The sequence below is a fragment of the Brassica napus genome, chromosome C7 (genome assembly GCF_020379485.1).
Source record: "Brassica napus cultivar Da-Ae chromosome C7, Da-Ae, whole genome shotgun sequence".
Classification (NCBI taxonomy): domain Eukaryota; kingdom Viridiplantae; phylum Streptophyta; class Magnoliopsida; order Brassicales; family Brassicaceae; genus Brassica; species Brassica napus.
In genome coordinates, this window is record NC_063450.1 from 23,934,383 (window position 1) to 23,950,208 (window position 15,826).

A 15,826-nucleotide genomic window follows, 5' to 3' on the forward strand; every position below is an offset into this window, starting at 1 on the left:
GATCGCCATGCAAGTATCGCCTCTGGACTGAGGAAGGTAAATATGCGGACAATCTTTATTGAACATTAAATTAAACACATTCTATTTTTTTTTCCAACTATACTATATGTAACGTTCACCATCTATATAATATATTTGTACTTGTACAGGTCTACAACCATGCTCAGCATGTCATATGTGTTGTCCATCTGTGGAGAAATGTGATTGCAAAATACAAGAGTAGCAGACTCGGGAACCTTATGTCCGCTGCTGCAAGAGCTTTCACCGTGACTGAATTTAATAAGAAGTTTATTGAAATTCAGAAAATCAGCCCAAATTGCGCGGCTTACTTGGTTGATATAGGTAACGATTCTATCTGATATTATATAATACACAACGGTACTATACTATATTGCATCATTTCTATTATATCTACTACAATATAGTACTAAATATAAAACTGCCCAGTACTTATTAATATTGTTAACAGGGTTCGACCAGTAGACTAGGGTTCATTTCAGGGGGAATAGGTTCAACGTCATGGATTCAAACATAGCTGAATCCTGGAATGGTGTGCTTAAGGAAGCACGTGAATATCCCCTCATTACCATGTTTGAGTACATACGTACAACAGTTATGTCTTGGTTCGCATTGCGTCGAGCGAAATCAACCCGTGAGCAAGGAACTATCACCCCAAATGTCAGGAAACTCGTGGAGGAAAACTTTGATCTCTCCACCGCTATGGCTGTACGTGATATAGCCGATCTTGAATACCAAGTGCAGGACCCCACCGGGGAGTGCTTCACAGTTTTATTGGGTCCCGGTACTTGCACATGTGGTGAGTATCAACTAATAGGGATACCCTGTATGCATGCGCTTGCTTGTTCAACCAGGGTTGGATTTCCATCTGATGCGCTGGTGGCACCGGCTTACCGTGTACCAACATGGCGACAAGGCTTCATCGGAAAAATATATCCGGTCCCATCTGTTGGTGGATTAGAACTCGGATCTGGAACTAGAGCTCCATTACTTCCACCGGCAGTACGCCGCCCACCTGGGCGTCCTAGGAAAGTCCGCATCCTATCACGTGGGGAGTACAAGGTAAGCTACTCTACCATTTACGAAAATTCTAATTACTGAACGGAATAGTTAGATCAGCTTATGGAATAGTCAGGCCGTATAGGTAATTGTTCAAATGGACTAAATATAAAGTACAATATGTAAATATTGTCGTAATACCTATTAATATGGAACATTATATATTCTACATTTACGCAAGAATGATAGATGTTTAAATTTGGTTTGTAGAAAGGAGGAAGCTCGTCAAACAGGAAATGCAAACGTTGTGGCCGTTCAGGACACAACAGGGCATCCTGCCGCAACCCAATATGATAAGCTATAACTATGGAAAAGGCAGCAGAAGGCAGTTCCGTGAAATCTTTTGGGAACTGGGTGATTATGCAGTAGCCAGTGTCGTATAAAGACCGGGCATGTACATGAAGTGGAAAGGGGGGGAAAACAGTCTTTTAACCAAATAGAATGGTATATGCTTTACAGTGATATATCTATCTATTTGGTATGTACACATTATGTTATATAGACTCCTTTAAATAACAACTCTTGTGGTTGTTGTACGGAACACCCCCAGACCTTCTCTTTTGTCTAATATTAATAATGCCGTTCTCCACTATTTGCTCACACCTTATAAGCCTTAAGCTTTTAGGTTGTTTTTTCTATACCATTTATTTTCAGTATTATACTATAACTAATACCTTTAAACCGTTAACAATAGAAATCCTAAACACAACATGTCCACTCTTACGGAAAACTAAACCCAACCCCCCCCCCCCCCCCATTAACCTTCAACAAAATACATAGTCAAAAGTAACTCAAAAAGATGACGTACTATACCATTTTTCAACACATAACCATATTAAAGTTAATATGGTTATAGATGAAATTTGCATACAACATCTCCACCCTTACGGAAAACTAAACCCAAACTCCCCTCCCCCAACATTAACCCTAAACAAAATACACATTTTAGAAGTAACTCAAATAGATGAAGCACTATACCATTATTGTTTAACACTATACTATATTAAAAGTTAATATGGTTAAAACTGAAATTCGCATACAAACCAATAACCCTTACAAAAGAAACTCTATACCGTTTAAAAAAAATTGCAAAACACCCCATAAAAAGACACATAAACCCAACATCCAACCCCAACACCCCAAACAACCCTTCATCAACACTAAACCCAATACCTTTACACACGTTAACATTTTCACCAAAGCACAACAAACCAACCCGTAGGGAAAACTAAACCCAAACCCCCACCCCAACCCCCTAAACCCTAAATCCAATACAATAACCCCTTTTAATAATACAAAACCTAAACATCAACACCCCCACGCTTATTGGAAACTAAACCCAAACCCCCCCCCCCTCCCCAAACCAACCCGTAGGGAAAACTAAACCCAAACCCTCCCCCATCCCTTAACCCTATACCCATTACCATTACCCCTTATAACGTGATAATATCAATCGTCATATATAGAATAGTTATTTTCTGAAGATAATTTAAATAGAATGGAATATAGATGGAATGTGTAGTATTTATATAATATTTTCGAGATGAACATAAACTTGGGTATGACTCAAGATAGACTGACTTATGATAACCTTCGTTACACATGTTGTACAATCAGTACTCTAAACGGTAAACACTAACTGCTTAAAAATATACTATTTTTTTGAATGGAATAAAGAAACATGTAACTGAGGACATCATAAATTAACCATAAGAAACCATCGTTTGTTATTCTGAAGAAACAAAGCATCACAGAGAAAAACATAAAGAGGTAGGAGAAAGGAAATTCCGTAACACAATGTGGATAACATCAAACACGAATGAACATAAAGTAGTACAGTTCTGAAAATGACTAAACTGCAGGATTAGTGGGGACCACCTTAAACATACCCAGCGTAGATATCGCATAGTTCTCCGCTGCAACACGAACCTCCTCTTCAGTTAGAGACATATCAATCAAAGGATTCCCCAACGCAGCGATCTCTAACAGAATCAGTGCCACCACCGTGGCGTACCCTAAGAACAGGAAAAAGATTATTAAAAATTTAGTGTGGAATTCTATACTGGCTACCCCATAAAGTATAGTAGCTTATGCGTATGGTATAGACTAGAGCTTGATAAACAAAAATTTTATAGAGAGGCGGCCAATACCTGGATGTTCAAGTAGAACTGGTATATCTATGCGAGATATGGGGAACGGAAGGTAATTCAACTCACGAGGTCGGGAAGTTAGACAGAACCTCGATATCATGTGAGGCATCATAATCGATATCGGGTTGACGACATCTTTCACCACAGAAATAGGAGGACATGTCTGGTTCGCGTCCACCACATAGATGGCCCACATAGCTAAATATACTATCATGCCAACCCAGTGTCTGTCTTTAACCAGAATCAGAGTGTAGAGAAAATCTACTTGCGTAAACCACTGTGGCCGGTGCATGAACTGGCTGCGCAGAGACATCGGAAAAGTGAAGGCGGCCTTATCTTGCATGGCTTCAAAAGCAGGATAACTGCGGATTAGATCCATAAAAAAAGTTGGAGGGATGAAGTCAAATTTTGAAGATGGATTGCTGTCACGCCTCTTTCTTATCCAACCTGTAACACGATCCACAGTCTACAATATACACATAAATAAGAACGAAAACATATAGACAAAATTTATGCGAAGCAGTAAGGGTTATAACGTACCTCATACGAACAAACACCGGTACAATTGAACACATCATCCAAAGAAGCAATGGAAATGACTGACCCGAGGGATGGTGCATTTGATCTGAAGGAAAGTGCTAACACAGTTAGGTGTTTATTTCATAAATATACCATACTATATCATATGGAATATATAGTTTTCAAATGGAATAGCAATCATGAAATGTTTTCCACTTACTTTGCCTCTGCCATTATCTTCAAAAATGCCTCTCTTGCAGCTGGGGTTGGAGGAGTAAATGGGGAGAAGCCACCTATAAATGTGGGTTTTTCTTGAGGACGAGGCTTTGGGTTATTTGGCTCAACCGACACCTTTTTAACCCGTTTAAGAGGTGGAACATTATCATCCATTTGACGTGGCACTTTCTTGTTTCCCTCTTTCTTACGGACGGTGGGTGCAGGAGGAGTGTAGCGTTTGGTACTTGTATGCGTACGTCTACTGAAACGTCTCCCACCATCTACTTGACCACCGGCTGCATCAGTGTTCCCTCGTCCAACCTGTTAACATAAAGTTATCAAATCTGCAAACACACTTAACATACGAGCGGGAAAGATGCTAAAGCATTATACCTGAACTTTAGTAATTGTAACATCATCTTCATCCACATCCTCACCCTTCTTCCCAACAGCAGCCTCACTGCGATCGTCATGCACACCATCAAGACCCACTTTCTCCGGAATGACATCTGCTGATGTCTGAGGTACATCAGTTCCAGAGCCAGTAGAGGGTCGGAGTGGATCCTGGCAATGCAAAGCAAATAGAAAGGAATTAATTGCAAAATAGAGTAGATATATAGATTTATGTATGCAATAAAGTATAGACAACTTACTTTATCAACGCCGGCTTCTGATAGAATTTTATTAACGACGCCAGACAATGGGTCATCAATGCGGCATTCCGATGATACATTCACTTGGTCCTAGATAGATTAACCACATTTGTCAATTTAATGAGCCAATATACATTATTATAATATTAAGACAAAGCCGACATTTTGACTGCTTATCACGTTTCTACTCACTCTTACCACATCAACTCAAGATGGAGGATTGGCGGCATCAGCATTGTCAGGGGATGCGACATTTACCGAAGGCGAGGGATTCTAAATTAAAATAGTATGGAAATGTCAGTGACCAATATCAATATGAAAAGGATCTAATTGCATAAACTGCATAGAATGGTATAAAACACAACATAATTTAAAGGACAAACCTCCATGTTTATGGGGTCATGTCCAATGTGAGCATCTCCCCTATGCTCGCCCCCTGTCTCAGCTCTAAATTCGACTCCATCAGTTGAGTCGGTCTGTTTACCCGGAGATAGTCCTCCACCCCTTTCTCCTTCATCCAGATTCTGACCCAAACCAACCGAGGCGGTCCCTGTTCCTGCAACATCCTCTCCATCTCGCTGTGTTGACTGGAGAATAATACAAACAAGGAATAAGAAATGGAATAGTCTGGTGAGCTTATGGAATGGCAGACTATATAAGAATAATTTCATTGTATTGAGACTTACAACGAACTTTGTATGGGTACCCATACCATCAGGAGCACCAGTATGTGTAGTGGGTCGATCGGGATTAACCTCTGGATTGTTGAAATCATCATTCTGACCTGGGAATGGTGACGAATGTCTCTCAGGACTGAACCCATACGTTGGTCCCATATCCGCACCTCTAAGCCGAGACTTCAGTAACTGATTGATCTTATCAAACTCCCCTGTGACCTTACTTTCCAAAGGGGCAATCGCGGATGTAGCTGCTTGTAAGTTGGTTCGAAGGCCTCCCACTTCAGAATTAAAATGGCCCTTCAAACTCAGAATATAGCCCTCATACATTGCAATAACCTTCTCCTCGTATGCGTCAGCTGCACGCCTAAGTAATGTTTGGACATCAAAATGGAAACTCTCACCACCATGCGGGGCACCCGAGGGGTTAGCTGATGATTTCCCTCTCGGATCTCCAGGGTAACCACCACTCTCTACGCCACCATGATGAGCGTTATCCTTTTCAACCGGCTCGGGAACATTTTCATCACTTGACTCCGAAGTTTGTGCATGACCCTTCTTCAGTTTAACCTCATCCGCTTTCACACCACCTGACCAAGTATTATGCTCAAATGGGTAATCATCGTCAATCAAAGCAACCATGGTATCAACACTCGTATCTTCCTTATCTCCCAACCCACGATAAAGATCCTCACCCTCTTCATCTGTGCTAATCAAAGACCGTACATATGCCTGCGACACAAATATACGGTAGAGAAAGTAAGTAGTCACAGTATGGTCAAATAAAATCAAGTATAGGTACATGGAAAGGAAATAGTATGATTTTAATTGACATATGGAATGACATATATATGAGATAGTAAAAAAATATTGACTAACCTGTCCCAGTTGATCAACCGTCTTGGCCGAGACAATGTTGACCACCACCTTTCTATCAACAACCCTGCTGATAATTTCTTCGCTCGACAGGGTGGAATCTGCTAGAGGATCCGCACCGCCAGTCTTAATAATGATAGAAGGACATGCAGTCACAGTAACCAATACCATCGCATGGGTAAATCCTTGAATGGCCATTGTATCCTTCACATAATTAACAGCAGATCTTGCTTTTGTACTTCTAACAGTCAGTATAAATGACTCCCTGCCCCATGGATACTTCATGAAAGCGTCAAGATCACCAAGCATGCTCACTATTTCGGGTCTGATTTTTGTTGTCCCACAAGTTGGACACAGAATCCCTTCCACCAATACCAACAACGAAAGCCGCAAACGGGTTAACCGATCCTTGTATTTTTTACCCTTCATAAGCCGCTCTACGATCCATCCAGGTGTGGGCTTCTCTTCCCCACGAAATAAATCATCCCATATTGACATAGATGATTTGCCTTTACCGGACGCCTTCCCTCGCCCAATACCTTTCTCGGCGGCTTCTCCAGTTAACCCAACGCCGTCGCCACAGTTCAGTCCGGTGACTAGAGCAAAGTCTTGTATGGCATAGCTTATCGGCTTCCCAACGAAGATCCACCAAAGTTCATACTCCTTTGCAGTTAGCAACTGACGTGAGAGGTAGTAATGGAGGAACATTACTGAAAAAGTATGCGAACCCATCTGCAAAACTCTCTGGAACTGCGACTCATTCAACATTTCCAAGACTTCTTCCTCTAGTGCACTCTTTATGATGTCAATCCACCGTAGGTTGAAGTAGTTATTAACCCGTTTCCGCCCTGATGGTTCTGAACCCGCCTCAAACATTCTCAGAGGAAGACCTAATTCGTCCATTTTGTCACTGCCAAGCATGAAAACAATACAACCCATAAGACTAACGGAGACAGTAAATACAGTAGCTACGTACACTACTATTCTATATACATATAGAATGCGATTCCAGCTAGTGAAATGGTCTAGTATGTGCAGAAATATGAAGTAGAAGAGTTTGCAAACTTAACAAAAATCAATTACCATTCAATATAGTCATATATTGTACAGATAATTACGGATCAAAACAAAGAAACCAAAAAAAATGAAAACGATAGACAGTGAAATGGGTTTCATAATCCTCTATCTAGTATTGATGTAACCGATTTCCGTTGCTATCTGATACTAAATATCTCTCCTTACCGAGATGGCAATAACAAACTCTATAGAATGAAAACAATACCACACATAAAAAAAGAGATTCACAATAAATGGAATAGCAAACGGCATTACTATGTTATTCACATACTATATTGCAATTGAAAATACGAAAATGGTCTAGTATGGTCAGTTTTATGAAATATCCTAAGTCCCAGAGTGAACAATTAAACCACTTTACATTCAAAATCCTATTTTCGTGTACAGATAATGACGGGTGAAAACCAAATAAACAGAAAACCGAAAGCGACCACGCAGTAATCACATTTACAATCTTCCAAACAAAGGCCCGGAATCGATTTTTGTTTCTATCTGGAATTTACTACCACGTGCAAAGACCAGTAAATCGATACACTACATAGGAGATATAGACAATTAAAGCTCTCGTATTGTTGAAAAGAACAAAGAAACGGAGAAGAAGACTCAATTCCGGTCGGAGTAACTGGAAATTTCGACAAAATAGAAAAGTAAAATCGAACTCACGGGAGTACCGGATGCGATCTTGACGGAATAAGAACTGTAGAATGCCTTCCGGGTTCCGATTCGTCGGTGCGTGAAGTAATATCGCGGTGACGAGCAGTTTAAAGTCTGGCAACACACAACGTGAATTTCGGGTGGTGATGAAAGAGAAGAATAGTGTTTAGTTTACAGAGAAAGGTATGGTAAAGTAAAAAAGGATTATGTGGGGTAACGAAGCGCCACGACAGTTTAGTGAACAGTTAATTTTTTTTAGTTAATCTTTATTTTTTGCCAGTTACTCCTGGTTAATAAGAAGGGCAATATGGCAATATTTTATAAAAGGTGAACCATATATCGGTGATTTAGGGAAATTAGCCATCGAGTGAATTATGCGCTTATTGAACGTCATACAGCGCAATTCCCCTATAATGATTACGTTCGATATAAAAAGGGCTAAAGAAAGATATGCTGGAAATATAGAGCAAAAAAGATAATGGGGGAAGAAGAAGAAAACCCTAATCAGATCTACATAACTACCGATGTGGTGGAAGAAATACTTGTTAGGCTGCCGTTAAAATAAATTCTCAGATTCAAAACCGTCTCGAGGGAATGGAGATCATTAATGGAGTCGAGGAGGTTCGCGGACAGGCGTATGAGTGTTCCAAAGAACCGAAAATTCTTGGCTGTCGGAAATCAGGCCCAATCGCGGTTCCAAGGAGACGAAGAGATCGAGATGGTTTACTTAAAGTGTGATGAAGCCACACGACCTTCTTTGACATGTGACGGTGTAGTTTGCATACCGGAACCGAATTGGGTCAGCGTTTTGAATCCTTCGACCGGAGAATTCAATAGATTAGCGGCCCCTTCCACTATGAGAACGACATGTCTACCGGTACGTAATTAAGTCTAATATAAATTTATTTATTTTCCTTATCATATTAATTTTTCAAGGTTTCGAAATTATCAGAAGTATGGTGGAGCGAATTCAATATAAACTCGGCGATGGGATTCGGTAAGGACGAAGTTACCGGGAATTATAAAGTAGTGAGCATGTTGTTTGATCATAACCATTACCAGATTCTTGATGTTGACATTGGCCAATGGCGGAAACTGGTCCCACCTCCTTACAAGGTTGATACGAGAAGGAAGTCGGCGTGTGTTGAAAGGATCCATCTACTGGTTCGACCTTTTTCGTAAATATAAGATACTAGCTTTCGATCTTCACACAGAAGAATTTCGGGATGTCCAGGTACTTCCGCCCTCTTTGCACTCGACCGCAGCTCGGTTAGTGAACCTTGATGATCGTCTAGCCATAGCTGACATCTGTATGATGAAACCTGGATGGAATCTAGAGATATGGATCATGGATGCACAAGAAGAAACATGGAGTATGACTTACTCCATAACTTTAGCACATAGATTTATTCCAATGCACAGGAGAGTTATAGAGGAATGGTCAACGATGTTCACGCCATTGGCTGTTTCTAAGGAAGGGAGTCTTTTCTTCTATGACACTAAGAAGAGGTTGTTCAAATATGAGCCAGAGACGGACTTCCTCTGTTGCCTCTCTTCAGATATTTGTGTTATCTCTCCTTTTGTCGAAAATTTGGTGCGTTTACATACAGGATGTGTTCCGAAAACCCGGCCACCTGGGTGCCGCAATGGACGTAGCTGTCTAAATCTGGTACCGGGCTCCCGGATATCTAAACAGATCAAACTGCAGATCCCTAATATTTTACTTACCTCTACTCTAGTGTCTCTAATTTGTTTTGGTTACAGTTGTACTTGTAGATATTGTACTTGAAAAGCGTGAGCCTTGTTTGTTTTCATCCTACTGTTATGATAAGCATTCTTTTAACACTTACCTCTACTCTAGTGTCTCTAATTTGTTTTGGTTACAGTTATAGATATCGTATTTGAAAAGCGTGGGCCTTGTTTGTTTTCATCCTACTGTTATGATAAGCAATCTTTTAACACTTACCTCTACTCTAGTGTCTCTAATTTGTATTGGTTACAGTTATAGATATCGTACTTGAAATCGTACTTGAAAAGTGTGGTCCTTGTTTGTTTTCATCTTACTCTTATGATGAGCAATCTTTTCCACTCTCTTTTAGCATTTAAAATTCTAGTAAAGATTGAGTCATTTTTTATCTGATAAATAGGAAGAAATATTGTAATTTTATTAGTGAAGTTTAAGACTAAATAATGAAAATCACGTACGTTGCTTTCACCTCGTAATGACCACTTCTCACTTGCTTTTGTCTGTGCTTCTGATCCTGTATCCCCAATCTCACTTCTCTTGTTAACAGCCTTTGACCGAGCCTTTGGCGAGGACAGCAGAACATCAGTATGAACAGTCCTATCATTGGTCTCATAGACAAAAGTGACTGAATATCTTGAAAGAAATTGTGTTAGGCCGGCTCATGTCCAGACAAGCTCTAGTTCATTATCGCCATCAGCTCATGGGTTCAACTCCAAAACTGACCATAAAATACAACCGCGATAGTTCCCTCCCCGTGCTTGTTTCGTTCCATTTGCGACCTGAGCCATACCTTAGCTTGATTGTGATAGGAAACTTCTTCAATATCAATTGTCACTAAACGTTTTTCGATATTGAGGTTAGATACATCAATGATTTGCTATCATAGAGATTAGAGAATGCTATGGTTTTGTGACTACTATAACACTTGTTCTCTAGTGGAAGGCCCGATCAGCACTCAAATCACACACGGAAAAGAACAGAAACATAACAGAACGAGATGGGTAAAAAAAGACAAAAATAAAATTAGTAGATTATCAGATAGATTAGTTTTTCTATATTAAAACTAAATGACCAAATAACATAAGAAAATAATAAGGGAAATACCCTAGAATAGCACTAAAAAAGTTTATGTCACAAATATAGATTCTAAGAATCAAAATGACCAAAATGTTTCATTAAAGCGGTAAATATACCCTTATACCCTTAGGGTTAACTAATCCAAACCTTAGGGTTTAGAGTTAAGGGGTGGAGATTTGGGATTGAGGTTTAAAAATTTATAAAATAAAAATTAAAAATTAAAATTTATAAAATAAAAATTAAAAATTAAAATTTTGAAAATAAAAATTTTAAAAATAGTTTCAAAAAGTATTTTCGAATTACAAAATGAAAATTTGAAAAGAAAAAAAAAATTTCAAAAAAAAAATTTTATAAAAAAGTTCGAATTTGAAAACATATAATCTAAAACTATAAAAAAAAAAATTTATTTTTTTATTTTTTTTATATATCTAGGGTATTAGTATTCTTTTATCTATTAAATGAAATATTTTGGTCATTTTCTTCCTTGTAGTCTATTTTTGTGACCAAAACTTGAAAATAGTCTATTTAGAAGAATTGCCCAAAATAATAACAGGAGCCCAATTTTGGGGGTATATTATGCTCATTGTCCAACTCTTAAAAAAAACAATCTAGAAAATTTGAAAAGAAAAAAAAAATTTCAAAAAAAAAATTTTTATAAAAAAGTTCGAATTTGAAAACATATAATCTAAAACTATATAAAAAAAAAATTATTTTTTTATTTTTTTTATATATCTAGGGTATTAATACTCTTTTATCTATTAAATGAAATATTTTGATCATTTTCTTCGTTGTAGTCTATTTTGTGACCAAAACTTGAAAATAGTCTATTGAGTAGAATTGCCCAAAATAATAACAGGGGCCCAATTTTGGGGGTTACGAGATCCTAAAACTCGGTTTGGTTTTAATTTGTACCCGATTCAAAAGAACAATCAACGGCTCAAACATATCATGATAACTTTTTGAACGGTATATGAGATATCTTGATGAGGAATCGGTTCAAGGACTGAGGCCGAGAGAAGACCGGTGCGTGATCGGATCCTTTGAGCTCAAAAACCTTTTCAGGCGGGCTCAATTTGTGTTCATTGCCTCCTGAAGAGGAACCGATACAGCGTAATCCTCCATGGTTTTTATGTAGAACACGTGAAGCTTTTCACCAACCGGTGCGAACGGGATGGGTCTTATGTATACCGATGCCAATGCAATGTCCTATACCAAAATGAAAGATTAGATTCAGTAATCAACCGAATTGTAATGGTTCGGTTTGTATTTACCTTTGGAGGGCTCTGATTAAATATAAATTTTTTAAGCAAAGATCCGTCGAAATCAGCGGCGGTTGGAGGGTTCTTTTTGCCGTTGGCGTACAAGAAGATCTGAGCTTGCTGCATCAGATCATTTGATCCCAGCTAAAAAAATATAATGAATGCAATTAAAAAAGAGGATGATGAGCAGAAGACAAAATAAAGTAATATGAAAAATGTACCTTTTGATTAAAGAGATCAAGAATGCTTTGACCATAGCAGAGATAAAGACAGCTTTAGAGATTTTAGTAGGAAACATCTCCATCGCATAAGACATACAATACAAGCCCCTCCAAAATCATGCCCCACCCAGATCACCTGTATTATATATGTAACTTGTTATGGTCTTAAATTAAACATGATCTAACTGTTGAAATTAATGCTCAAAAAAAAGGTTGGCACCTTCTCTGTGGGTTTGAGGGATTCGAAGAAGTGGAAGAGAGGCTTGGAGTAGTGAGCGAAGATGGTGACGTTGTTGGTGTCAATAGAGCTAACACCAGAACCGGTTAAGTCAACGGCATCTACTTGAAAACCATGTTTCTCCAAGAGTGTTATGGTTTTGTACCAACACCAAACCCCGACGACGCCTCCACCATGAACCAGCACGAACCGCTTCGTCTCTGTTCCTTCACCTTATTCAGCTCCTGTTACGCATACAAATGTCCCTCACCATGTCACGACATACATCAGCCTTTTTTACCTTTCTATTTACGTGTGAAAAAATTATTTTCAAAAGGCAATTCATGCAAAGTTAAAGGAATTTTTTTTTTTTTTGTAACTGAAGTTAAAGGAATTAACATTTACAAAAATTGTGAAATGTGAATGCAAACTATATTTGACCAAATTATGTTTAAAGTACTAATAAATTGAAGTTTAATTTTGATTAACGTATATCCTAAAATAAACGCAAATAAACAATCGTAATCATCATAAGTTTATTCATTTGTTTTCTAATAAGTGAAATGCCTGCCTTGTCTACGAGCTGGTTAGGCTTGAACGAGTTCCCCTTTTTCTGAATTTTCTATGTTCTAGTTTCTCCACCCAAAGGAGAAGAGATTGTTTATAGATGCATTACTACATGTTACAACGTTTGTTCGTGCTTGCCTCTGTTGGAGAAATGAAACAGTTGAGATTTTCACGCCGTGAAAAAAGGCCTTTGCATGAGACTTGGTCTGACTTGGTATTGAGGAATATATATGAGAATTGTATTTTTGACAAATCTGATAATATAAAAGTATCTAGTTAGAGTTGATTACACAATATAACACTTTTTGTCTTTCTTTTACAATGAAATAAACTTACCACATGTGAAGCACATTCTGGTGGGACCAACATATTATTTGGAAAATTATGTGCTTATAGAAAAAAGAAAGATCGTGCGTGCAGCTGTGGTGAACCGGTTGTGTTTCATGAGTTGCTTTTGAGATGTTTCTTTTTTATAAATCCTTTGAGCATTTAAGTTTGCATGTTAATAAATAAAAATATTTTATTTATTACATTAAATTATAAAAAAAATTCTCTATATTTCAACATCTACTTTCAATATATTTCTAAATATTTTAATATTTAGATAAAAATGTGTGGACGTGGACAATAAAAGTGTGGACATGAAAAATGTGGATATGGATACCAAAACATTAACATTTATATTTTGACAAAATCCTCACCAAAATGTAGATGTGGATATGGATTCATGTGAAAAAAACCCTCACCAAAAGAAGAAGAAACAAGATTTTGTCTACACCAAACTTCTCTGAATCTCACAAATGGGAACAGAACCAAAGCTAAGACAGATACTATTGATACCATTGCTTGTCACTGCCGAGAAGAGAAACCACTGATTTGCATAAAGGCTCCTCTGTTTTCTTCTTTTTTTTTCGTATGGGCGTGGACACCAACACATCTACATCTATATCTTGACAAAACCCTCACCAAAAGTATAGATGTGGGCATGGATTCATGTGAACAAAACCCTCAACAAAAAAATAAGAATTTTTTTCTGTCTACACCTAACTTTTCTATTTTGATCTCACAAGTTGTGGATTATATCAAAGCCAAGACCTTTTGATACCATTGCTTGTAACTGCCAAGAAGGGAAACCATTTATTCGCATAAAAGCTCCTGTGTTTTTTCTTCTCTCTCCTATAGACCTCTTGAGATTCAATACAAAACGTTGTGGATAGAAGGGAAACGTTGCAGATACAGTGGCTTTTGCTGTAGATGTCGAAACGACTGGTAGGAGGAGAGAAGCATCGACGAATCTGGGAGCCAGACTTGAGAACTCCAATTTGGTTCACCGTTGTGGATAGAAGAAGCTGGAGAAACCATCGGCGAAGCTGGGGAGTCAGACTTGAACACACCTGCAAGATATCTTGGACGAGGTGTCAAGAAAATTCTCAATCCAGAGAGATGTTAGGGGTTACTCAGTCGGAGTCATCGGGGAAGAGAAAAGAAGATAAGTCAAGTTAATGAGAGAGCTAAGGGTACTAATGTCTTTCACATAGAATAACGTGTGCCTCAAGTGATAAGTGCCTTAGAGTGTAATTGAAATGTGAAAAAATGTCTCTAGATGTAAAAATTTCTGAGTTGATTACTCTCTAGGACATATTTTGATTTTTCCTTATACTCAAAGACACTTTCCACATGTGAGGCATTTTCTTGTGGGGTCAATAGAGTTTTTGGACAACTATGTCTTTATGAGAAAGTGTAAACATGAAAAATGTGGATATGGATACCAAAACATTAACATTTATATTTTGACAAAATCCTCACCAAAATGTAGATGTGGATATGGATTCATGTGAACAAAACCCTCACCAAAAGAAGAAGAAACAAGATTTTGTCTACACCAAACTTCTCTGAATCTCACAAATTGTGAACAAAACCAAAGCTAAGACAGATACTATTGATACCATTGCTTGTCACTGCCGAGAAGAGAAACCACTGATTTGCATAAAAGCTCCTATGTTTTTCTTCTTCTCTTTCGTATGGGCGTAGACACCAACACATCTACATCTATATCTTGACAAAACCCTCACCAAAAGTATAGATGTGGGCATGGATTCATGTGAACAAAACCCTCAACAAAAAAATAAGAATTTTTTTTTTGTCTACACCTAACTTTTTTATTTTGATCTCACAAGTTGTGGATTATATCAAAGCCAAGACCTTTTGATACCATTGCTTGTAACTGCCAAGAAGGGGAACCATTTATTTGCATAAAAGCTCCTCTGTGTTTTTTCTTCTCTCTCTTATAGACCTCCTGAGATTCAATACAAAACGTTGTGGATAGAAGGGAAACGTTGATTATACAGTGGCTTTTGCTGTACACGTCGAAACAACTGGTAGGAGGAGAGAAGCATCGACGAATCTGGGAGCCAGACTTGAGAACTCCAATTTGGTTCACCGTTGTGGATAGAAGAAGCTGGAGAATAACCATCGGCGAAGCTGGGGAGTCAGACTTGAACACGCTTGCAAGATATCTTGGACGAGGTGTCAAGAAAATTCTCAATCCAGAGAGATGTTAGGGGTTACTCAGTCTGAGTCGTCGGGGAAGAGAAAAGAAGATAAGTCAAATTAATGAGAGACCTATAAGGGTACTAATGTCTTTCACATAGAATAATGTGCGCTTCAAGTGATAAGTACCTTGGAGTGTAATTGAAATGTGAAAAAGTGTCCCTAGATGTAAAAGTTATTAGCACGAGGATCTTTTGATATTTGCACGTGTATGATCCAAAACTTTCTTGATCATTCTTTTTTTGTTCTTATCTGATCATATCCAAGAGTATCTAGATTTTTCTTACCT

The 15,826-nt window shown here is 38.2% G+C and overlaps 2 protein-coding genes and 2 pseudogenes across 2 annotated transcripts; 2 read left to right on the forward strand and 2 right to left on the reverse strand.

Moving 5' to 3' along the window:
* The first annotated feature begins 519 nt into the window (after window positions 1–519).
* Window positions 520–1,371, forward strand: LOC106425574. The gene is made up of 2 exons (XM_013866306.1): window positions 520–1,080; window positions 1,288–1,371. Exons 1-2 carry the CDS (start codon window positions 520–522, stop codon window positions 1,369–1,371), a joined length of 645 nt encoding a protein of 214 aa, XP_013721760.1.
* Window positions 1,372–2,928: 1,557 nt separating this feature from the next.
* On the reverse strand, window positions 2,929–7,071 carry LOC106425575. Its single transcript, XM_022706650.1, has 9 exons — window positions 6,172–7,071; window positions 5,302–6,024; window positions 4,999–5,202; window positions 4,616–4,705; window positions 4,356–4,526; window positions 3,967–4,283; window positions 3,768–3,852; window positions 3,228–3,693; window positions 2,929–3,092 (listed from the first exon to the last, which is right to left on the reverse strand). Exons 1-9 carry the CDS (start codon window positions 7,069–7,071, stop codon window positions 2,929–2,931), a joined length of 3,120 nt encoding a protein of 1,039 aa, XP_022562371.1.
* Window positions 7,072–7,858: 787 nt separating this feature from the next.
* On the forward strand, window positions 7,859–9,743 carry LOC106425592 (annotated as a pseudogene).
* Window positions 9,744–11,123: 1,380 nt separating this feature from the next.
* LOC125590503 lies at window positions 11,124–15,460 on the reverse strand (annotated as a pseudogene).
* Between the last annotated feature and the right edge of the window lie 366 nt (window positions 15,461–15,826).